This window comes from Syngnathus acus, chromosome 6 (genome assembly GCF_901709675.1).
Source record: "Syngnathus acus chromosome 6, fSynAcu1.2, whole genome shotgun sequence".
Classification (NCBI taxonomy): domain Eukaryota; kingdom Metazoa; phylum Chordata; class Actinopteri; order Syngnathiformes; family Syngnathidae; genus Syngnathus; species Syngnathus acus.
The window spans coordinates 1,297,983-1,317,275 of record NC_051092.1 but is presented as its reverse complement, the minus strand read 5'-3'; the positions used below and the strand labels follow the sequence as shown (position 1 = coordinate 1,317,275).

The window sequence follows — 19,293 nt, the reverse complement described above, 5'->3', positions numbered from 1 at the left end:
GCGCTGCATTTTGGTTGGTGTAGTTTTAATTACCAAACCGCTATTGTTTTGATTTTTTTTTTCTCCCACTAAACACGCGTTGTTTGCTTGGAACTCTAATAAAAAAAACAAAAAAACAATACTATATATATCTTTTAAGTTTCGCTTTCATACAATTTTAAGCATTTCTATGTATTAAATAAACCTACTCGAGCAATCATGTCTATTGTAAATGAATGATTAAACTACTTGAAGTATTCATGTACTTTTATTATCTATTTCTTATCAGATTCTAAGCACTTTGCTTTTATTTTTCGTAATAGCAGCTCGGTGGTAATCCCAGTTCTTCCCAGTTGATATCTACAACCACCAAGTAGAAGAAGAAGAAGAAGCGCAGCGAGATGCCTGTAAGTTAAAAACTCTCATCTATCCTTATTGTTTCCTTTATTTTCCAAAACACAACGTTTGTGTAATAAAGTCACACAGGAAACGAATGGTGGGAGCCGTTTTGAATAACATTGTGCTGCTGTACGTAGTGAGAGCAAGCGCATGGTGTGCCCGTGGAGTGTTTATTGCTAGCCCCGCTTTAGCTTGGCGAGACGCGGGGGTCGTCTAATTGCTGGAAAGTCAGCAGCGCGTGAGGGACTTCTCACGAGGTCCAGACATTAGCCTGCGTCCCAATTTTCTTCACAGCGACCATTGCTCAATTTCAGCGTTAAAAATAGCAAAAATGACCGTTAAGTCGATTGCGAATGTTTGGAATTGATGTCGATTGAAGAGTTATTGCTGTCTTGTTTGAAGCTTCAGACGTGCTTCGGTTATTTACAAGATCTTTTGAGTCCTGTTTGGATTTTCATAACGTTACTGTTTACAGAGCAATTGAAATCTTTGAAGCACCTATAAATAAAGACGATCAATTTAGATTTTTTTTTTTTAGACTTGTTCGTCGTGACATACCAAAATATGCCATACTTTTTTTTTTTTTTTTACAATTGAACCATGTTGATGTCGAATCTTTACCGCTATGTGCTGCTCTGTATCCTGTTTTTACATTACATGTTAAAAAAAGTACAACCTATTATGTCTTTTAGTTGGCTAAAGACCTCCTTCACCCCTCCCTTGAATATGAGAGGAGACAACACAAAAAGAAAAGACTTGTTCAGAGTCCAAACTCCTATTTTATGGATGTGAAGTGTCCAGGTAAGCTCCGCAGAAGTGACATTTGTTTACCAGTAGCAAAGAAAGGTATTAATGTGTGTGCATTTGCAGGATGCTACAAGATCACGACTGTGTTCAGCCATGCGCAGACGGTGGTTCTATGTGTGGGATGCTCCACAGTGTTGTGTCAGCCGAAAGGAGGAAAAGCCAGACTCACAGAAGGTGAACTTCAGCAAGTGTCATAAAATAGTGTCTGTATCTGACTGAGGCTTAACTAAAAAAAAATCTTCTGCTTTACAGGCTGTTCTTTCAGGAGGAAGCAGCATTAAAAGGAAACATTCATTCTAAAATGCCCATTATGAAATCCCTGGTTCAGATGTCACTATGCAGATGGATACAAATCATGTTTGTGATTTTATAAGGTTGCTATAAAATATGCCTTTAATACAATTTACTAGTCAATAAAAAAGTGGCAACAATTGAAGCACACAGGAAATTTATTGATAAAGGTTTTTGAGGAGCTATGACTGAAATGACCTTCACGGAAAGCATACAAAGTAGTCTTTTAAACATCTGTTGGGGTATTAACATAAAGAGAAGACCAGCAACAGGTACATAATGTTTTTTACCAATCACAAACCTTGCATAACCATATCTAAAGAATGTTAAACAAAAGCAATGTTTTCACCAAGTGGTACAGTTCAGTACATATTCATTTGTGTCAAAGGTGATTAAAATCAGCTTTTTGAAATGGATATTAACACTTTGCTTTTTAGCCATCGGTGCAATATACATTATATTGTTAAAAAAAAAAAAAAAAATTGTAGTGACCTTCGAAACCGTTTTTGATGTGAACAACACCTCTGATGAAATTTTTGATTGACCGTTACATTTGCAGTGCCGTTCATCAACAATTCAAATTTCGAGCAAAACTAGATACAACAATTCAGGAGCTTTTGGTCAACTAGCTCAGTGTGCGGTGGACCTTAAAAAGGTGATTATGAACGAGATGGGATTCATTTTCATTTGTGTCAGCACTTTTTGTGGCATGAGCTGGTGTAAAAAAAAAAAAAAAAAACCAGATCAGTCTTTCCTGAACTAAACTGTGCCACTTGGGTGTCAAGTTATGTTTCCAACTCAGCGCCTCTTAGAACAAAGTAAAATTTGGGCTGGGTGCTTAATCAGCACAAAAGTTGGAACACAGTAACTAAAGAACCTCAGCCCAGGTGATTCACTTTGTCCACAGGGTGGCAGACTACTGCGTCTGACACTGCACCCCACCTCTGGGACCCAACTCGTCTTCATCGTAAGCTTCTCTGCTGTAGTTCCGCTGCTGCGTTCGCTCGTCCACCTCGCAGAGCTCAACCTCCTCCGTGTCGTCGGTGATCAACACGTCCTCCCTGGGGGGAAGCAGCCTTTCCAGCTGGAACATGAGATGTTCCGGGAGCCAGTGTTTTTCAGGAAACTCCACCTGAACAGTAGATGTAAGTACACAATGTTTTAAAATAATAACCACCATTCAAATTGTAAGTAAGAGCATTCCTTGACATCAGGTAATGGTTGCTTGTATTTAAAATAACCTCGAAGTTGGGTCACAGTTTCTTCATCAAAACAAATTTGCATTTCTAGTCATTTGAATTGGGACTTGAGTGCATTCGGTTTGGTCAGAGAATGAACTAAACTGTCAAGGCTAGTTAACGCTGTTATTACAATCTTACCTGGAACTGTATGAAGAGTTGTCCCTTTTCGTAAGGGCTCCTGTACACTGGCATTCCTTCGTTTTGGATCACCTTTGTGTCGTTGTTCTTTATAACTTCACCTTCGATCGGGCAAAGAGAAAGACTTAATGGCGGCGAAAGAAGGCAACCGTCACAGTCCACGTGTGTAGCGCTTACCTGGTTGCGAGGTGATAACGAGCGTTCGGTCGTCCAGGGTGTTGATGGCCTTCTTGAAGCCGCACAAGGCCTCCACCAGTTTGATGCTCATGGTCATGGTGAGGTTATCGTCGCTTCGTTTGAAAAGGCTATGCTCCTTCTGGTCCAGCACGATGATGACGTCACCGGGCTCCAGGTCAGGCTCCTGGTCTCCTTCGCCGTGAAATGTAATTTTCTGACCGTCTCTCATACCTGCGGTAAAAACATCATCCACTTGTTTCTCGACACATCATGGAAGAAGACAGACTGCTTGCTCGAATGCAATATGTCGTGTATATGACCTTTGTCAATGTGAACTTCCAGGATTTTCTTCTTACGCTCCACTTTGTGCCCATTGCAAGTCTTGCAGCGGTCCTTTGAGCTGAACGATTCGCCCTGCCCGTGACAATCTCCGCACATGCTCTGAATCTGCTGAATCATGCCCGGTCCTATCTGCTGCACCTTGATCTGCACTCCTCTTCCTTTACAGTTGGAGCATTTCTCCAAGGTACCTTTCTTACCACCATAACCTGAATGCAAAGAAAATATACATGGGGACTTATTTGAGAAATGGAAATACAGAAGGACATATTCCAAGAGGACTGCGTACCATCGCACTTTTCACATATGACGTTCTTCTGGAGTGCCAGCTTCCTCGTGCAGCCATTGTACATGTCCTCCAGCGAAACGCTTAACTGGTGGACAATGTTCTTCCCTACAAAGTCATCAGTTTGAGTTGACATTTGGAGGTCAGTTTCTTTTTAAGACCTCTTACCTCTCCTCTCTCTCTGCATCCTTCCCCCGCCCCCAAAGAACATGTTGAAAATGTCCATGGGGGATGACCCTCCGCCCATTCCGCCTTCTTTAATTGCTTGCTCCCCGCCTTGGTCGTAGAGATCTCTCTTTTTGGAATCCGAAAGCACATCATATGCTTGCGATATAAGCTTGAACTGCGGACCAAAAAAAAGAGCATCACATACCAATGCCTGAATGTTCAAATGTTTGACAGTTTTTTTAGCCACTCCCAACATTTGAATGTCGCCTCACTTCATGCTTCAAGCCTCTGACCAAAGCCACACCCATCACTACCGTGCACGAGTACTGAACAAACATCGACTGTGTAAAACAAACTCTTCTTCGCCACTGTGCCGACATTGTCTTTTTTATGACAGATTGCTGCAAAACACTACATTTGACCGATTTGGCCATGTGTGTGTTGGAACGTACAATCGCAATTTTAAAAAATCCAAAAAAGCTGACTTACTGCATTCCTGACAAGTGGTCAATAACACTCCTTGTGTTTCCACATTCTTTCATAGGCTATTGTCAAGGCAAAAGGAGCATGAGGTGGCGCCAGAGATGGATCATTTCAGCAGACAATTTTAATAATATTCTACTGACAGACCATACCCTTTTAAAATGCATAACAAATATATTAGTATAAATTAGATAATATAAACCACTGGTTAAGATGAGATATGAAACATTTTTGAGGGGTTCTATTGTCCACATCTGGGCTTGGTCCCGAATGACTTTCTCAAATTGCATAACCTCTTGTCATTGCATCATGTGCTATTCCAGACTGGATCATACAGCTAACAGGTCTGTCCATACTGTACCTACAAAGAGAAGCTACCAGATCATTCCATAGGGTGTAAAATTAGAAGGGGCCATTCCCAACAAGTCGTAAATGGCCACAGAGATTATCCAAAAGTCTATATTTAGCTTCAGCTCACCTTCTCGCCCTCATTGGGGTTCTTGTCCGGGTGATATTTTAACGCCAGTTTTCTGTAAGCTTTTTTAATTTCCTCCGCAGAAGCTTTGGGTCCAACACCAAGGAGATCGTAGTAGCCAGTTTCGCGAACCATTATGACAGCCTTCAAGAAATTGGTAAAAAAAAAATGTCAGCAACAAAATGAGCTCTAAGTGGTCGCCATGCTGACCAGTCAACACAGTTGACGCTAGCAACCAACCCGTTTGAGAACACAAAGCGCTTTAACACAGACAAAAAAAGTAACATACACCACATTAATAACAGGACGCCGCACGGTTATTACATAGCATAATAACAAAATTGATAGAATGGAGCTTGTCGTACTCTGCTCATCTCTAAAAGCAATTCGGTGCTTATCAGTTATCACGTGCGTTAGCCCGTACTGTGTATAACACTGTGCTAACAGAAAATGCGACGTAATAACTTCGAGAAATAGCTGTAAAGCGTTTAACATCGCTAGTCCAACTTACTTGTGGTATTATTGTCTCCTACGAAATGACTGTGGTGTCAGTCTGAAGTGAAACCGGTTTCTAGAAGATGGCTGGTTCTTATAACGGCTCTTCAGCGTGGAACTTTCTGGAGAGATCGAGCTGAATGGGCCGGATGCTGTCGAATACGGAAGCCCAGAAGGGGCTAAGCAAAAAAAAAAAAAAAAAAAAAAATCATCCATGTATAAATTTGTTTTTTAGTTACAAGCAAGACAACATATCACACCCACACTCGAGTTTCAAAATTCTTTCCACTCAATCTTCGATTTTGGGAGGCAACTAAGTATATCGTATACTTTTTAGTTTTCTGGACTTGATTTATGGGCTATTTTTGTCATTTCAGACAAAAATGCAATTGATGTAAAAGTGAAAGATGTGTAAAAATCGGACAAATTATTGATGAATAAAACCAAAATCAGCTCAAATAGTTGAATGGGATGCAGAAATGATTTTTAATCATCATCCAGCGACGGTCAATTAAATATGACGCTATTGCAGGCACCCGTTGATGACGTAACGCTCCTACCGCGTCTCACAACAAACATTTCAGCTGTGAGAGCGAAGCGTTCAAAGGTTTGGGTTTTTTAAAGTTTTTAAACTATTTAAAGTGCCTAAATTTTTTTGGGGAAAGTAATTGCTACCAAGGAGGAAACACGAGCAACCTCATGAAGGACTTAGTGTGCTCACGGGAGAAAGTCAAAAGAGCGCTGTTTTTGACAGTTTACGTGGAGCGGCTAATGCTAACGCAAACACCGCGTCTTCAACAAAGCTCTTTTGACCATCCTTTGGCAACGAAAAGTCACGGTAAGTTGGTTTTCTATGTTTGTCGTTGTTAACTCTGCTAATATATCTGGTCGTTAATGTTACGTTGTATTGTTTTTTTGGTAAAACCACCACACAAGTCCGCACGCAAGTATCCTCATTCACTCTCGTTAAAAGAGGAAAAATAAAGATGACTAGTTGAACGTTTGTTGAAGCATCACATGTAGTTTAAGCATAAACCATTCATTTGAAATGTCCAGTTCCACTGTGACTGAGCATAGGGTGCTGCTATAGTTTGTTTTCCAATTACTTTCACTGCAGAGCTTCTCTTGTTGAACGCTTACATTGACGGTACAGGATGTTGCTTGAGTTGTCCTCTTTGCAGCAATAAAATAGTTGTTAAAAATAAATGATACTTTTTATCTTCTTGTTCAGATCTTTACTTCAATCAAATTACATACAAACATATCGATAAGAGTTGATAAATATCGGCATCGATAAGGAGTATCAATATCGACATCGATAGAATCCTAACGATATGCATCCCTAAATATAATACATTCAGAATATGCAGGAAAAAAATATAAATTAAGATTTCCATATGACCTAAAGTCAATCTTATATAATAATGATTAATTTTCACATTAACAAAAATAACTTGTGACTTTAAGTATAGTAATGTATCTATATGATATAAACCACAGCAGTTATACACACGCCAATATCATCATCATACTTGGTCTCCTTCATACTCTTAAGCGCAATAAAATACATACTGAGTACAAAGTATTTGTAACCGAAGAAAATGTTAGCTGCAAATAAAGAAGACACCCAGGATTACAAATCCTGAGACCGTTTTAATTGTGTTTTGGTTTCAAACGTGAGCATAAAGAGGCACACACTAAATTCGTTCCTTTAGAGATCTCGCACTCGTTGACATATGGCCTCTGTAAATTCGGAGCACTTTGACTTCCCTCCGAGGTCTCCGGTGAGCACCTAGAACAAAGCCAAGAAAGGCACGTTACACGCCGACACAATGACAAACCTGCGCGCTAGGACGACGTTTACCTTTTTGTCCCGAATGGTGTCGTAACAGGCGGTCTCGATCTTCTTTGCGTGGTCGTGCAGGCCCATGTGGCGCAGCATCATAACCGCGCTTAGCAGCAAAGCGGTGGGGTTGGCCATGTCCTTTCCTGCTATATCCGGGGCTGTTCCATGAACCTGAATGAATCAGTAAAAAGGAACTCATCAAAGTCACATTTAAAACAAACAAATAAATAAATAGAACGCAAGTCAACCTACAGACTCAAAAATGGCAACACCATTGGCGCCAATGTTTCCACTAGGGGTCACTCCGAGTCCTCCAATAAGTCCAGCACAAAGATCACTGAAGGGAAACAGTAACACATTACATCACATTAAGCAATTGTACAGTGACACATTAATTGTTTATCTTCTTACCTCAGGATGTCGCCATACAAATTTGGCATCACCAGAATATCAAACTGTGTAGGGTCCTGTACCATCTGTAAATTGGGTATAAACAATCAAGGTGGTGCGTTCAAAAACGAAAAAGAAAAATACAATTTTGAGAGGACTTACGTTGAGGCACACAGTATCCAAGTACATCTCAGTAAATTTAATATCCTTATTCCTTTCAGCGGCCTCTCTGCATTTTCGGAGGAAGAGCCCATCCGACATGCGCCTGATATTATAAGAGAGTACAAGTTGATTAAGAAAACGAGCTACGCAAATTAAACCTACGGTGATTTGCATGGACTGTGATCTTACATGATGTTAGCCTTATGAACCGCAGTGACACTGGTCCTCTTATTGTTTCTCGCATATTCAAATGCGTACTCGGCAATGCGTTGGCTGGCTTGCTCCGTTATGAGTTTAATACTCTGCACAACTCCATCGACAATCTGCAAGTAGGCGTATACACACGGCGTCTTTGAAATAAACATCTCTTGAATTCAGTGTAGGAATAAAGATGGTGTCAGTAGGACAAAGTCAATCATGTTGAAGCTATTTACCACATGTTCAATCCCACTGTATTCCCCCTCTGTGTTCTCTCTGATGGTGACGAGGTTCACATCAGTGTAGGGCGTCTTGTAGCCGTCGATGGAAACACAAGGGCGCACGTTGGAGTAGAGGTCAAAGGTTTTCCTCAAGAGAAGATTCATAGAGGGATGACCCGCAGCAATTGGCGTCTTCAAAGGACCTGGTGACGGAAATGTCAGTCACCATTATTTGGACCTGAAGCTATCTGATGCCATGTAGTGTGAATTCAGACTCATTGATTGGATTTCACATATCAGGTTATCATAATGAATGTTATCTTACCCTTCAGACCCATTTTGTTCCTATCCATTGATTCTTTAGCATCTGGAGGAATCACCCATTTCCCCCCAGGACCTTTAATGGCTGTAACGTTCCTCTCCTCCCACTGAATAGGGGCCTGTAAGAAAACACATAATATATCGGAATAATTATAGGACTTTTAGGATGTTACTTTTAATCAGGCGATTCTTCAGGACTAACCTGAGCTGCGTCAAATATCTTCATGACAGCAGCGGAGATTTCTGGTCCGATTCCATCACCGGGGATCAAAGTCACCGTTTGCATCTGAAATGCAGGTCGAAAGGAAAGTTTGACAGATTGCAACATTCAAATACTGCCATCCTACAGTGGAGTGCCATACTTACCCCACGGGAGAATGTCTTGCTCTCTTTTCTCAAGGCTCCTGCCACATGCTGGGCCTGTCGAGCAAAACATACATGAGGTGTTTGGTGACACATAAATATTCAAACTCCACTCGGTGTCAGAGATAATCCCTAAAAATACCAGCGAGTAAACGTGTATTATTGTGCTTCATATAAAAACAAATGTACACGTTCACACGTATCGAAAATACAAAGGGAAATTCCTGCCCACGATTGTGTTAAAAGCTTGAAAATGACTGCTATTGACATTCAAATCAAACGGGAAGCTCAACTAAGCTAGTCGGTCGATTTCGCCTTCAAATAAGTAATATACTGCGTAATACAAAACTAAGATTAACTTACTTCCTTTGCCTTGATTTTATCCTGGCCACTGATCGATAAACTCCATTTTCTGAGTAGCTTAACAATCTGTAAGTGAGGAACATTACATGGACAGTTGGAGCCTCGATGCGGAAGTAATTCGGAAATTTGCCGTCACGTGGATCTCGGACTATATGTGACATTAAAATAATGCCGATTACGCAAATTGAAGGTTTTAATGTGTTTAAATGTGATTTTGGGTTGCTATAGTAACCCACAGCAAGGGCGTGCCTGACAAAGAGACAAAGTGGCCAGTTACCGTCTATCCCGAACATTTGAGACCATGACAACAAATAAAAGACACTAATGTGTAATCGGGGGTTGAAGGTTAATAGACTAATTATTAGACATTTGGCGAATACCCGTACTCACCGCTGACCTCCACGCATTCCCCGCCATGCTTAGCTAGTAGCAAGTAGCCACCAAGGTCGATGCGGCGCAGAAGAACCGCAGACAAAATGGTCAAGTTCCGATTCCGAGAGGATCGCAGTTTTGATTTACTTTTCAAAATAAAACAGGTACAGTTGCAACAATTAGTCACGAAGTCAAAGTACGTGTTATTTCATCTACGTCTATCGTCGTGTTATTGTTGCGGATGGTAAATAACTTTGCTTAGAAGAACGACACGACATTGTAAAATATTTGATTACTTCCTGTTTTACCTGTCACAAGGCGGAAGTGAATCCGTCACATTAAAAGAAACCGTGCCAAATCTAATGATATAAAATCACGGTTTCCAAAACAGAAACTGTGAAAATCAATTATGACGAGTACAGTAATAATATAGCCCAACTAAATCTCTTTATTACTCGTATGCATTAGTTCTATTTCCCTTTATCTTCGCTTAAAAATATATAGGACAATGTATATTATACTGCTCAAGTGCAGTACTGTATATCCGTAAAAGTGGAATTAATTTAAAAAAATGATAGGGATCAAAATGCAAAATGATGGGAATGTTGCTTATGACGCCAGCAGATGGCGTAAAACGCTATTTCAAAAAGAAAAAGCCGATGGTTTGATATCTGCATCGTCATTATAAAGCATTGCACGCTTCAGCGCAAGTATTGTCAATACTCTTTATTGTATAAAACAAGTATAAACAGATGGAACATTCAATCACATTTTGCTACGGGTTAAAAAAAAGTACAGCAATTGGAGGCTCCCAAAATGATCCAGCAAAATGGAAAAGCTCTTACTTGAAATATCTCGGCATTTTAGCAGCATACGTCTCGGCATTAATGCAGGCTATGAAACGGCACTAAATGTAAAGTCCGCAAGTCAAGACATCTCCTGTCCAAACTGATTGCGCATACAATGCAGTATCCTCCAAAAGCCAATGCATAGGGTGCAATATCAAACATTATGAAACACCACAAGCAGCGCGTACTTTCTGACAATATCGGTCTTGTGCTCAACTTAGTCAAACTACTGCACATACAGCACGGGCATTTTTAAATAAATACATGCTATAGTACACACAAATAGGCCCGCCCGCTTCAGATGGCGTACTGCTTCGGTTGCTTCTTCAGGCTCATCGATCTTTCACTTTGGGAAATTGCATGAGTTGCTCTGTTGTTCAGGAGTCTGCATTCATGGAGAATATCTGGAGAATAATACACGTCTCCTTTGAGTATATTTAACATCACAAGTGTTTTGGTTCAATACAGAAGCTTTTACCGTTAAACTGTTTGTAGGCTTCTTCAACAATGGCGTTGTTGGATCGTTTTATTTCCCAGAAAGTTTCCTCCACCCATGGCTTGCAATCCTGATGTTCAACAAGTTGGCCATTCTTGTAAAGGCCGGCTTCACATTACAAATAGGAGGGGAAAAGACATCAATTCAGACTAATAATATTTAAAGAGGAATAAAAAGTCATCGTTCAACACCTAGCTGTCAAAAGGGTGCACAACCAAATGCAACTTTGTAATGGATGACCGCCGTACACACCTTTAATGGTGTCATCAATGTCTTTGCATAGCTGATACAAGTCGCTCCCACGTCCAACGACTCTCTCACCTACAATTAAAAAAAAAAAGAGCAAACATGTCACACTTGTAGTCCTAATAATGGAATATACAAATGTATACAGCTCTTACCATCTAGCACCTTGACAGTGGGGAACATGTCAAGAATTAAGGTTCTATATGACACGTTTCTGCACACTGGAATTGGAGATTGGATGAGTTTACTCAGTTGCTTTCTTATTTGCTTGCAGAGAAAGTTATTAGAATTCACCTGGATTTGAATAATTGTAGGTGTTGTCGTTGAGACGGATACTTTCTAGTTTCCTTAAAGACTGAAGGCAGAGAAGGTTATCAATACTGTTGAAAAAAAAAAACAATAATGAAGTTATTTACCACGCCCTCTGAAACATAAAGCACTTTAGACAATACTTTCTATGCTAAAGGCTAAAAAAAGGCCTCATTCTATTTGAATTAAAAATAATAGTACATTTTAAAATATTAAAGGGGTACCATAAATTCAAATGTAAAGCAATGCCAAACTATAAATGATCATATAAAATAATTTAAAATATATATTCAATGGGGATAATTGCCATACCTGGAGATAATATTACCAGCAAGGTTTAAATTCTGTAGATTTTCACAACTGTGCAAAGGTTCTGAAAACATATGGACATGAACAATTTCTTGAAAATACAGTGGAACCACCAAGGTCAAACATAAATCACAATTTGATTGAAATAATGGAGCATTAAACATTTGAAATTCTTAATTGAACAATTTTGGGGGCACTGGAATTTTGAGGTAAGACTGTAGGAGCATTAGACAATAAACAAAATTGAATCACTCCCGAATACTTACCTAAATTGGAAATCCTATTAGCAGACAAATTGAGAACAGAAAGCAGCCGGAGAGACGACAACGGAGCTAAATTGACAATATTATTTCCTGACAGGTCCAGTCTCTCCAAATTCATACACTCTCCTACGCACCCAAGATCATGTATTCCTATCAAGACACAAAACAATTCATCAACCGCAAGTAAACATGTCAATAAAAAAAAAAAAAACATGCAATCTTACCTAGACCTCTGAATTTCAGAAACAGTATGGACTCCAAATCAAACTCGCCCGAGTGCGACTTGAGCAGCACAGCCGTTATCTTCTCCACTTCTGCCTCTGTGAGAAACAAACAGGGGACTGCAGCAGATACAGTAGCACAACACACACACACACACACACACACACTAATGCAACACATCCACATGCACATCATTTGTGAGTCAGCACTGCAGGAAGAGAACACTGCAAGCACTGAGTGTCCACTCAGTTTAAAGAGGGGGGCGAGTGGATAAGTCAAGCCATCATCTGTAAATAGCATATTTTCTCCAAATGAGCCTGCCTCATCTGGCAGCTCAGTTTAGTCCCTATTTTACATTTAAAAGGGAGTTACTGTAGGCTTACAGACTGAATGAAGATTATGTCTGGACTGAGCTCCATTTAGGCAGAATTCTGAAGAACTCTTCAACATGACTATTTTATGACCCCTCACTAAGAATGCACTTTAATACTAAAAGGATCAGCAGGTTAACTGATCATGTGACAGCTTCTATTTTCAACCTCGGCATTTTCGGTTCCCTTCACCGATCACAGGTTCAATGCTGCAATGATGGTGTGAAATGCAACAAATAATGTCAACTTAATCTACGTGCCTGTGTTTTGGTACCGTTATGATCTGATTTGTTCACAGTTCGAACCCGGATATAAAGTGTTTAGCATTTAGCCTGATGACTAGCAGTCATTAAGTGCTAGCATATTTAAGCGGCTCGGTTAAACAGCACGGAGAGTCTGATTCACGCGGATCCAGAGTGGGAGGGTTATTAAAATCAAAAATGCTAATTGCTGTTCTGAGAAGAACACTCACCAATGTTACGTAACCAACCGGGTTGGTGATTCCTACTAGCCACTAGCCGCGGCTAACATGGCGGCGTAGCAACAAGCTACGTAACAACTTACCTTGCTCTTTCATATTCTCTCGCTTCGAGTCCATCCTGGCTAACTTTACCGATTTAAAAAAGTGACATGTGCTGATATCAAAACGAGCGAATTAATCGTAGCAGAGTGCAGATACAACTGGTATTTTGGAGGGGGAGCGTGAAATTGGCATGTGTCCTGCTGTGTGGTTCGGATTAGTGTTGCTGGGCTGCGGGAGGCTGCGGACCGTGGGAGTCCTGTTGCTGACCGACCGGCCGGCCGGCCGGCTCATTCGGGTTTAAGTGTAACTGCTGGGGGTTGTTGATACATGTGGACGTGTTGCTTGTGTGCAACAGGTTCCATCACAACTGTGACACATAAGACCACGTTGTACGCAAGACAGTGGAGCCAAAGGAGTGACTCGAGTTACGACGGACTCCCATTTGCAATGGCGACGTAAATCGAAAAGTGGTTTAGCTAATCTGACAATAATAAACAGCATTTACTCTAAACTGGAATAGAATTTGTGTCAAATAAAGCCTTTAAAAAATGAAACCAATTAGCCTTAATGCTGCATTTTAACTTTTAGGTGCAGTGCCATTTTAAAAAACACATTTTAAGTGAAAGGAAAACAAGATTCAAACTGTTGACATTATCCTCCTGGCTTGCAGGCAATCTTGGATGACAATGACCGTCCGTCCTAATCAGTCACCAAAGGATCTGCCAGAGGTCAGCAAAGGTATGTCAATACTGTGATACTCTTCTGTCTTTCATCCCACCTGAGACGTCTATATGGATTTCAGAAAATTGGCTGCAACTTTGGAGATGTGCATCGGGAATGTCGCTCGAGGCCGAAACACGAGTGCGTTTTTGCAAATTCGAGACAATTAGGTGAGGTCATCTGACATTGCACGACATTGCCTGAGATGCACTCAAGACTCGAATAAATATGTATAGGCTGTATTTATAAATTAAAATAATGGGACCTTTGACTTGTGGCCATATGAGATGGACAGTATCTACGAATCTAGTATCCACCTGCTGTAATCAAATCAGTGCTGATTTTGTAATGACTAAAAAAAAAGTAATGCAACATTAACATATTTGCTTGTCTCAGTCGGGTTTTTCAAGGACCCATTATTTTGAACGTTTATCTTACTCAGCATTTATTAATGACCCAGAATAAACACTCATTTTCCTGTATGCGTGGTTTACACATTTATACATCAAGTGAATAAAAAAAAATACATCGTCATTTTTTTTTCCAGCGGTGAGTAATTGCTTCAGGAAAACCAGCAGTATCAGTGCACACATAAATCCACATTGTAGCCCAGTAATTAAGACAGCTCTCACCGGCAAATCATAAGTCACCACCGTTTGATTATTTATTTATCTGACATCCCATTGGCCGGAGTGCTTTCCCGTGGGCAGCGGAGCCGACGCAGAAGCAGCCTGTAGACCTTGTCACCACACTACGGCGCACTCATCTTTTTTGCTCTTTATTTCTCATTCTTTATTTTTTTTTCCCCCCGTCCTCTTCAATGCAGCCTCACCATTTTGCAGCCATGGCTCCCACGGTCACTGATGACACTTCATGAAAGAGAGACACTGCAGCATCGCCGACTCACCCTGCGACGGAGACGCTCACTGCACGGCCCCTAAATGTATTGGACTGTGCAAAGGCTGTGGACCCTCTGTGTTGTCAATGCATATAAGCAACAAATGACTTGATAAACATGGGAAACAAGCAGACTATTTTTACAGATGAACAGCTTGATGCCTACCAGGTGAGCGAGCATGCGCTTTCCTTCATTACCGTACATTTTTATTTAAAGTAAAGGCTCAATAAGACTTGTCTTGGTAATTATGATATTAACATAATGCGCTGTTCTATAGCCTCATTTCTTATAGACCGATAGAAGACTCTTTGGAAGTAACTGGAAAATAATTTGTAATATTTTATCTTATTGTTCATGAACAACTTGGGTTAGACTCGAGATTTACCGTATGACTGATTCGAAGCGTCATCTTGACGGACATTTTTGATCGCATGTGCGGAGGTGTCGCCCCCATCCGAGACCAGATTAGGCCAACGGACTGAGAAACGTCCTCAATAATCGAACACGTGCTCCTTAATAATTGATGCCAAGCCAGCGCGATATGCTGTGAAACTCTACTCTCTGGAGACAGTTAGGTCCTCAAGAGCTTCTCTTCTTACTTCAGCTACCTTTTAAGTCCCTCAGTGGCACACAGTTTAATTATAATATTAGCATAGACAAAAAGGGGAGTTCATTACTCATGGGACGGAGGAAGTCATGTTTGAATGGTATTTAATGTGTTCAATAAATCTTGAATTGATTTAAATACAAGTGCAAATTTTACAATAGGCATACACATTTTTAAAAAAAAAAAAAAAAAATTTCTCCCAGAACTGGCTGCAGCACTGCTACCCGCACTCACAGCTCAGACAGACAGAACAAATGTTCTGTAAATGAAGGCGCCCGCCGGTACGGCTGTCGCGCAGTGTTACACAATTCCGTTGCTGGACACTCCTCCCTCCGTATTCATGTCCAGACGGCTGCAGAAAACATCCTCATTGTTGCATGTGTGATAACATAAAGTGGAAAGTCTTTCATCAGAAAGGTGACACATTGATTTGAATTTTTTTTGGCTGATTTGGCTTTAGGGAAATCCTTTTTGAAGAGCTTGTTAATTGCATTCCGAGCTGTGTGTATTTACCACCTTGTTGTGTTTATTCGCATTGCAGGATTGTACTTTTTTCACTCGCAAGGAAATCTTACGGTAAGTAAAGTTTCCAATTTGATTTAAACGCTTTGCTCAGATAGAAACTGAAAAAGATCTAGAACATTCTGTCCTGTGTATCACAGAGTTTCAGCCTTTCGACTGCAGCGGAAATTCAACAATGAATTATTGGGTGGCCCCATTTTCCCGACCTGTTGAAAGCCATAAATGAGAGAAAATGCCAAAATCGTGAAGCGGAGTGATAATGCTCACGAGTCAGCATGCGGATGATTTATTTCAAATGCAGCCTAATCAAAGTGATGAAACATTCTTTAATCACATCTTTAACGGAATGACATCGTCTCCCTCGGTGATACCGAATTGACTTTCATCCCAAGGCCAGCATTGGGCTGGGGACAATCAGCCGAGGGCGCGACGGGGTCTCGCACTTTACGACCTTCATAAAACACTCCTGCTATCTGCCCACCATGTTTGACTGCAGAAACGGGATATCACTGATTGTCACAAGGTCGCCGCTTTCAGCCCTTTGGCCGTATGCTATAACCTCTGCATGGTATAGCTCACGCCCATATTTCATTTTCATCAAACACCGGTTCAATTGAAAGAATCAAGTGCTGGTCAATCTAGTGTTGCTAATGCAGTCAAGTGGAAGTTCAAAGGTTGACTGCAAACGGGTCACTGGTCAACTTTGTTCATGTTTTTGCCCTGTGGGGGAAAATAGAAATGATCGCTTGTGGAGTGAAAAATTCCATCATTAAATCTGTAGCCGCTTTGTCAAAGTCCTGACTAAACTTTTTGTATTTCCTCTAGGTTGCATGGTCGATACCACGAATTGGCCCCTCATCTTGTACCAATGGACTACACAAAAGATCCTGATTGTAAATTACCTTTAGCCTTGATAGTCAACATGCCAGAGTTAAAGGTAAAAACAGACTCCCCCCCCCCCCCCAAAAAAAAAGAAAAACATCTGTCTCAGTCCTATTTTGTAAGTGGGAGAATCTCGTCGCTGTTGAATGCACATCTTAATGACGTTACGCAAAATTATAGGTGTCAAACTCAAGGTCCAGGGGCCAGTTACGGCCCACCGCATCATTTTATGTGGCCCAGGACAAATTGTGCATCAACTTCATGTGTCAATACTAAAATTGCAATTGTCTTTACTTTTAAGAAAACAGTGAAATTGTTAGCCATTTTTATTACCATTCATCTTTCTCAAATATTTGAGCAATTTCTACTCGTCTCTGATTTCAAAACTAGTTATTAATCAGTTTGTTTTGTAGCCTATTCTGGATATCATATAAAGCGTTGACTGTCATCACGGCCCTCCAAATAAAATGATGACTACCATGCGGCCTGCAACCAAAATGAATTTGACGCCCTAGCTCTAAACGGATGGCCAAAGGTGTCACCTCAGCCGACCACTGATCGATGCTTCTGCTTTTCAGAAAAGCCGAATTGATTTTTAATCATCACCCATCTGAGTGTACGCCTAACCACATTGTGTGAACTCATGGACGTTAATGTGCCATGAAGTGCCCCATTCCAGCGGCAATGCCTCCATTTTTCAACACTAATGGTCGTATTACATAACAGACATGAGCCCCAAATCCCGGTATCCGCCCAAAAAAAAAAAAACTGTGTTCCTCTGCCTATGATTGTTCTAAATGGGCTGAACTGCAGGCATGTATTTGCTTGTCATTGCATTAATTCTTGTAAATGTTGTTATTACCTTCCTCTGAAGGAAAATCCATTCCGTAACAGGATTGTTGAGTCTTTCTCAGAGGATGGGATGGGGAATCTCAGCTTCAATGAATTTGTGGATATGTTCTCGGTCCTCAGTGAAATGGCTCCGCGGGAACTGAAGGCCATATACGCTTTCAAAATATACGGTAAAGGCTCCTTTATCACTTTTTTTTTGTTGATACGGTCTGAGGACGTGAATAATCATCAGCGCCTTCTTTGTTGCCGGGTAGATTTCAATGTGGATAATTACCTTTGTAAAGAGGACCTGGAAAAAACTCTGAACAGGCTGACAAAGGAGGAGTTGACTCCGGAGGAGGTGCAGCTGGTGTGTGAGAAGGCCATCGAAGAGGCGGATTTGGATGGAGACAATAAACTCTCCTTTGCTGATTTTGAAAATATGATATCAAGGGCTCCTGATTTCTTAAGGTAATTAACTTCACTCCCTGCATGTGTTGGATCTCGGGGTCTCTGTTGTGCAAAGTGGAGTGATGGGAAAATGAAGCTTCAACTTTGTTTCATGAACCAGTTGTATTTTTTTTTTTTTTACTCCACGAGTTGATACTCTCTGTTCAACCTTGGGCTGAATTGTACACTGAGTCACATTTATAATGGTTTAAAAATAGAATTGGTTCATGAAGCAAAGTTGAAGCTTCATTTTCCCATCACTAACCGAATGTGGGTTGAATTTCCCCTTGAGGGATCACAATTAGAAAAATAACCAAAATTGTATTTTAAAAAAACTCTAAATCTTTGTGCCACTTTAGAGGTAGCGATTTCTAAAAATGTCGGTTTAATTCACAGTCAGCTGTCCGACAGGAAATGACCTGGCACAGATTCCTTTTAATCAAATGATCAATGCAAATCATAGATGTGCTTCTCCTAAATTATGAAGGGTTAATCATGTTTGGACTCCCACAAATATCAAGCCTGTACTGTCTCCCATGTTGTGCCTTGCTTAGTACTTTCCACATACGAATCTGAGAGGGCTCCACGGTCAAGTCGAGCACAGTGCCTGTCCGCTACTCCGAATCATCCCGTCCGTCTTCTCCAGCTTCCGCTGCCCCTCGCCTCCGCGACGTGTGCCCGGGTAGAGCGCAACACACACACACACACACACACACTGGGGTGGAGTGGAATTCTCAGGATGCTGGATGTCGTAACGGATGATTACAGTCATTCAATCGCCACCGCCGAAAGGGCTCGGCCCGGGTTGCTCTGTTGAATGAACGAACTCGATGCAGACGGCAAGCGATGGATTTTTGGGCCTTTACGGCACATCTGATAATGCATAAAAAGTGAATCTACCTACTGTATATTGCACATGACATACACCCCACTTTCTAGATATTCCGTATCTATTGGATGACTGTGTAGCAGATCAGCGAGGGCATCAATGAGCGACAGTATATGCACTATTTGTAAATGCATGGTAAACTTCTGGCTCTTTTGCGGCGTATTGCTTCTTTGATGTTATGGTTATGCTCGTGGAACTGTAACAACATGACAATCGTATTTTAATTTCCTCCAGCTGATTGAAGGGCTAGCTTTCCATATTCTGCCTTGGCCATTACCATGAGGTGTTCCTTACAGCCCTTTTTTGAATAGACATTTTTCAAGTTTTACATGGATTGCATTATTGGAAATAAATGTCTTCTCTGTCAGGTTTGATCGCTTTGATTTTGTGTCG

At 40.9% G+C, this 19,293-nt stretch overlaps 5 protein-coding genes across 10 annotated transcripts; 2 read left to right on the top strand and 3 right to left on the bottom strand.

The window, feature by feature from the left end:
- The first annotated feature begins 208 nt into the window (after positions 1 to 208).
- Positions 209 to 1,621, top strand: rps27l (ribosomal protein S27 like). The gene is made up of 4 exons (XM_037254056.1): positions 209 to 386; positions 1,071 to 1,179; positions 1,249 to 1,359; positions 1,438 to 1,621. The coding sequence occupies exons 1-4, from the start codon at positions 381 to 383 to the stop codon at positions 1,464 to 1,466; spliced, it is 255 nt and encodes an 84-aa protein (XP_037109951.1). The 5' UTR covers positions 209 to 380; the 3' UTR covers positions 1,467 to 1,621.
- On the bottom strand, positions 1,617 to 5,454 carry dnaja (DnaJ heat shock protein family (Hsp40) member A). Its single transcript, XM_037254041.1, has 8 exons — positions 5,295 to 5,454; positions 4,787 to 4,927; positions 3,826 to 4,000; positions 3,661 to 3,765; positions 3,353 to 3,580; positions 3,033 to 3,263; positions 2,856 to 2,956; positions 1,617 to 2,608 (listed from the first exon to the last, which is right to left on the bottom strand). Exons 2-8 carry the CDS (start codon positions 4,916 to 4,918, stop codon positions 2,393 to 2,395), a joined length of 1,188 nt encoding a protein of 395 aa, XP_037109936.1. The 5' UTR covers positions 4,919 to 4,927; positions 5,295 to 5,454; the 3' UTR covers positions 1,617 to 2,392.
- A 370-nt stretch (positions 5,455 to 5,824) lies between these two features.
- cib2 (calcium and integrin binding family member 2) lies at positions 5,825 to 19,271 on the top strand. Of its 4 annotated transcripts, none has more exons than XM_037254054.1 (9): positions 5,825 to 6,116; positions 13,772 to 13,839; positions 13,904 to 13,991; positions 14,648 to 14,887; positions 15,868 to 15,902; positions 16,674 to 16,785; positions 17,605 to 17,752; positions 17,837 to 18,032; positions 18,566 to 19,271. In XM_037254054.1, the coding sequence occupies exons 4-9, from the start codon at positions 14,837 to 14,839 to the stop codon at positions 18,585 to 18,587; spliced, it is 564 nt and encodes a 187-aa protein (XP_037109949.1). In that variant the 5' UTR covers positions 5,825 to 6,116; positions 13,772 to 13,839; positions 13,904 to 13,991; positions 14,648 to 14,836; the 3' UTR covers positions 18,588 to 19,271. The 4 variants fall into 4 exon arrangements, with proteins under 4 accessions (XP_037109949.1, XP_037109948.1, XP_037109947.1 ...); XM_037254053.1 differs by lacking the exon at positions 5,825 to 6,116 and adding an exon at positions 12,228 to 12,307; XM_037254052.1 differs by lacking the exon at positions 5,825 to 6,116 and adding an exon at positions 12,257 to 12,340.
- idh3a (isocitrate dehydrogenase (NAD(+)) 3 catalytic subunit alpha) lies at positions 6,491 to 9,689 on the bottom strand. Of its 2 annotated transcripts, XM_037254042.1 has the most exons (12): positions 9,533 to 9,656; positions 9,143 to 9,208; positions 8,783 to 8,836; positions 8,619 to 8,702; positions 8,421 to 8,535; positions 8,111 to 8,298; positions 7,866 to 7,999; positions 7,677 to 7,779; positions 7,536 to 7,600; positions 7,377 to 7,461; positions 7,143 to 7,295; positions 6,491 to 7,070 (listed from the first exon to the last, which is right to left on the bottom strand). In XM_037254042.1, the coding sequence occupies exons 1-12, from the start codon at positions 9,557 to 9,559 to the stop codon at positions 6,990 to 6,992; spliced, it is 1,155 nt and encodes a 384-aa protein (XP_037109937.1). In that variant the 5' UTR covers positions 9,560 to 9,656; the 3' UTR covers positions 6,491 to 6,989. The 2 variants fall into 2 exon arrangements, with proteins under 2 accessions (XP_037109937.1, XP_037109938.1); XM_037254043.1 differs by lacking the exon at positions 9,143 to 9,208 and having other exon boundaries at positions 9,533 to 9,689.
- Positions 10,226 to 13,555, bottom strand: lrrc61 (leucine rich repeat containing 61). 2 transcript variants are annotated; one of them, XM_037254049.1, is made up of 9 exons: positions 13,143 to 13,555; positions 12,210 to 12,305; positions 11,989 to 12,135; positions 11,726 to 11,786; positions 11,399 to 11,484; positions 11,260 to 11,325; positions 11,111 to 11,179; positions 10,841 to 10,966; positions 10,226 to 10,766 (listed from the first exon to the last, which is right to left on the bottom strand). In XM_037254049.1, the coding sequence occupies exons 1-9, from the start codon at positions 13,174 to 13,176 to the stop codon at positions 10,660 to 10,662; spliced, it is 792 nt and encodes a 263-aa protein (XP_037109944.1). In that variant the 5' UTR covers positions 13,177 to 13,555; the 3' UTR covers positions 10,226 to 10,659. The 2 variants fall into 2 exon arrangements, with proteins under 2 accessions (XP_037109944.1, XP_037109942.1); XM_037254047.1 differs by lacking the exon at positions 13,143 to 13,555 and having other exon boundaries at positions 12,210 to 13,044.
- Positions 19,272 to 19,293: the final 22 nt, after the last annotated feature.

Bases quoted from the DNA above. Each gene is read 5' to 3' on its own strand.
- cib2 (XM_037254054.1), top strand. From the start codon at position 14,837: ATGGGAAACAAGCAGACTATTTTTACAGATGAACAGCTTGATGCCTAC. The intron at 14,888-15,867 runs GTGAGCGAGCAT...TTCGCATTGCAG, and splicing joins AACAGCTTGATGCCTACCAG to GATTGTACTTTTTTCACTCG. The intron at 15,903-16,673 runs GTAAGTAAAGTT...TATTTCCTCTAG, and splicing joins ACTCGCAAGGAAATCTTACG to GTTGCATGGTCGATACCACG.
- lrrc61 (XM_037254047.1), bottom strand. From the start codon at position 12,507: ATGCTATTTACAGATGATGGCTTGACTTATCCACTCGCCCCCCTCTTT. The intron at 11,485-11,725 runs GTATGGCAATTA...TTTTTTCAACAG, and splicing joins GCTGGTAATATTATCTCCAG to TATTGATAACCTTCTCTGCC. The intron at 11,326-11,398 runs GTGAATTCTAAT...CTCCAATTCCAG, and splicing joins CTACAATTATTCAAATCCAG to TGTGCAGAAACGTGTCATAT.
- idh3a (XM_037254042.1), bottom strand. From the start codon at position 9,559: ATGGCGGGGAATGCGTGGAGGTCAGCG. The intron at 7,780-7,865 runs GTAAGATCACAG...TTATAATATCAG, and splicing joins GTTCATAAGGCTAACATCAT to GCGCATGTCGGATGGGCTCT. The intron at 7,071-7,142 runs GTAAACGTCGTC...GCTTTGTTCTAG, and splicing joins ACACCATTCGGGACAAAAAG to GTGCTCACCGGAGACCTCGG.
- dnaja (XM_037254041.1), bottom strand. From the start codon at position 4,918: ATGGTTCGCGAAACTGGCTACTACGATCTCCTTGGTGTTGGACCCAAA. The intron at 3,581-3,660 runs GTACGCAGTCCT...CTTTGCATTCAG, and splicing joins CATATGTGAAAAGTGCGATG to GTTATGGTGGTAAGAAAGGT. The intron at 2,957-3,032 runs GTAAGCGCTACA...GCCCGATCGAAG, and splicing joins CGTTATCACCTCGCAACCAG to GTGAAGTTATAAAGAACAAC.
- rps27l (XM_037254056.1), top strand. The intron at 1,180-1,248 runs GTAAGCTCCGCA...GTGCATTTGCAG, and splicing joins TATGGATGTGAAGTGTCCAG to GATGCTACAAGATCACGACT. The intron at 1,360-1,437 runs GTGAACTTCAGC...TCTGCTTTACAG, and splicing joins AAAAGCCAGACTCACAGAAG to GCTGTTCTTTCAGGAGGAAG.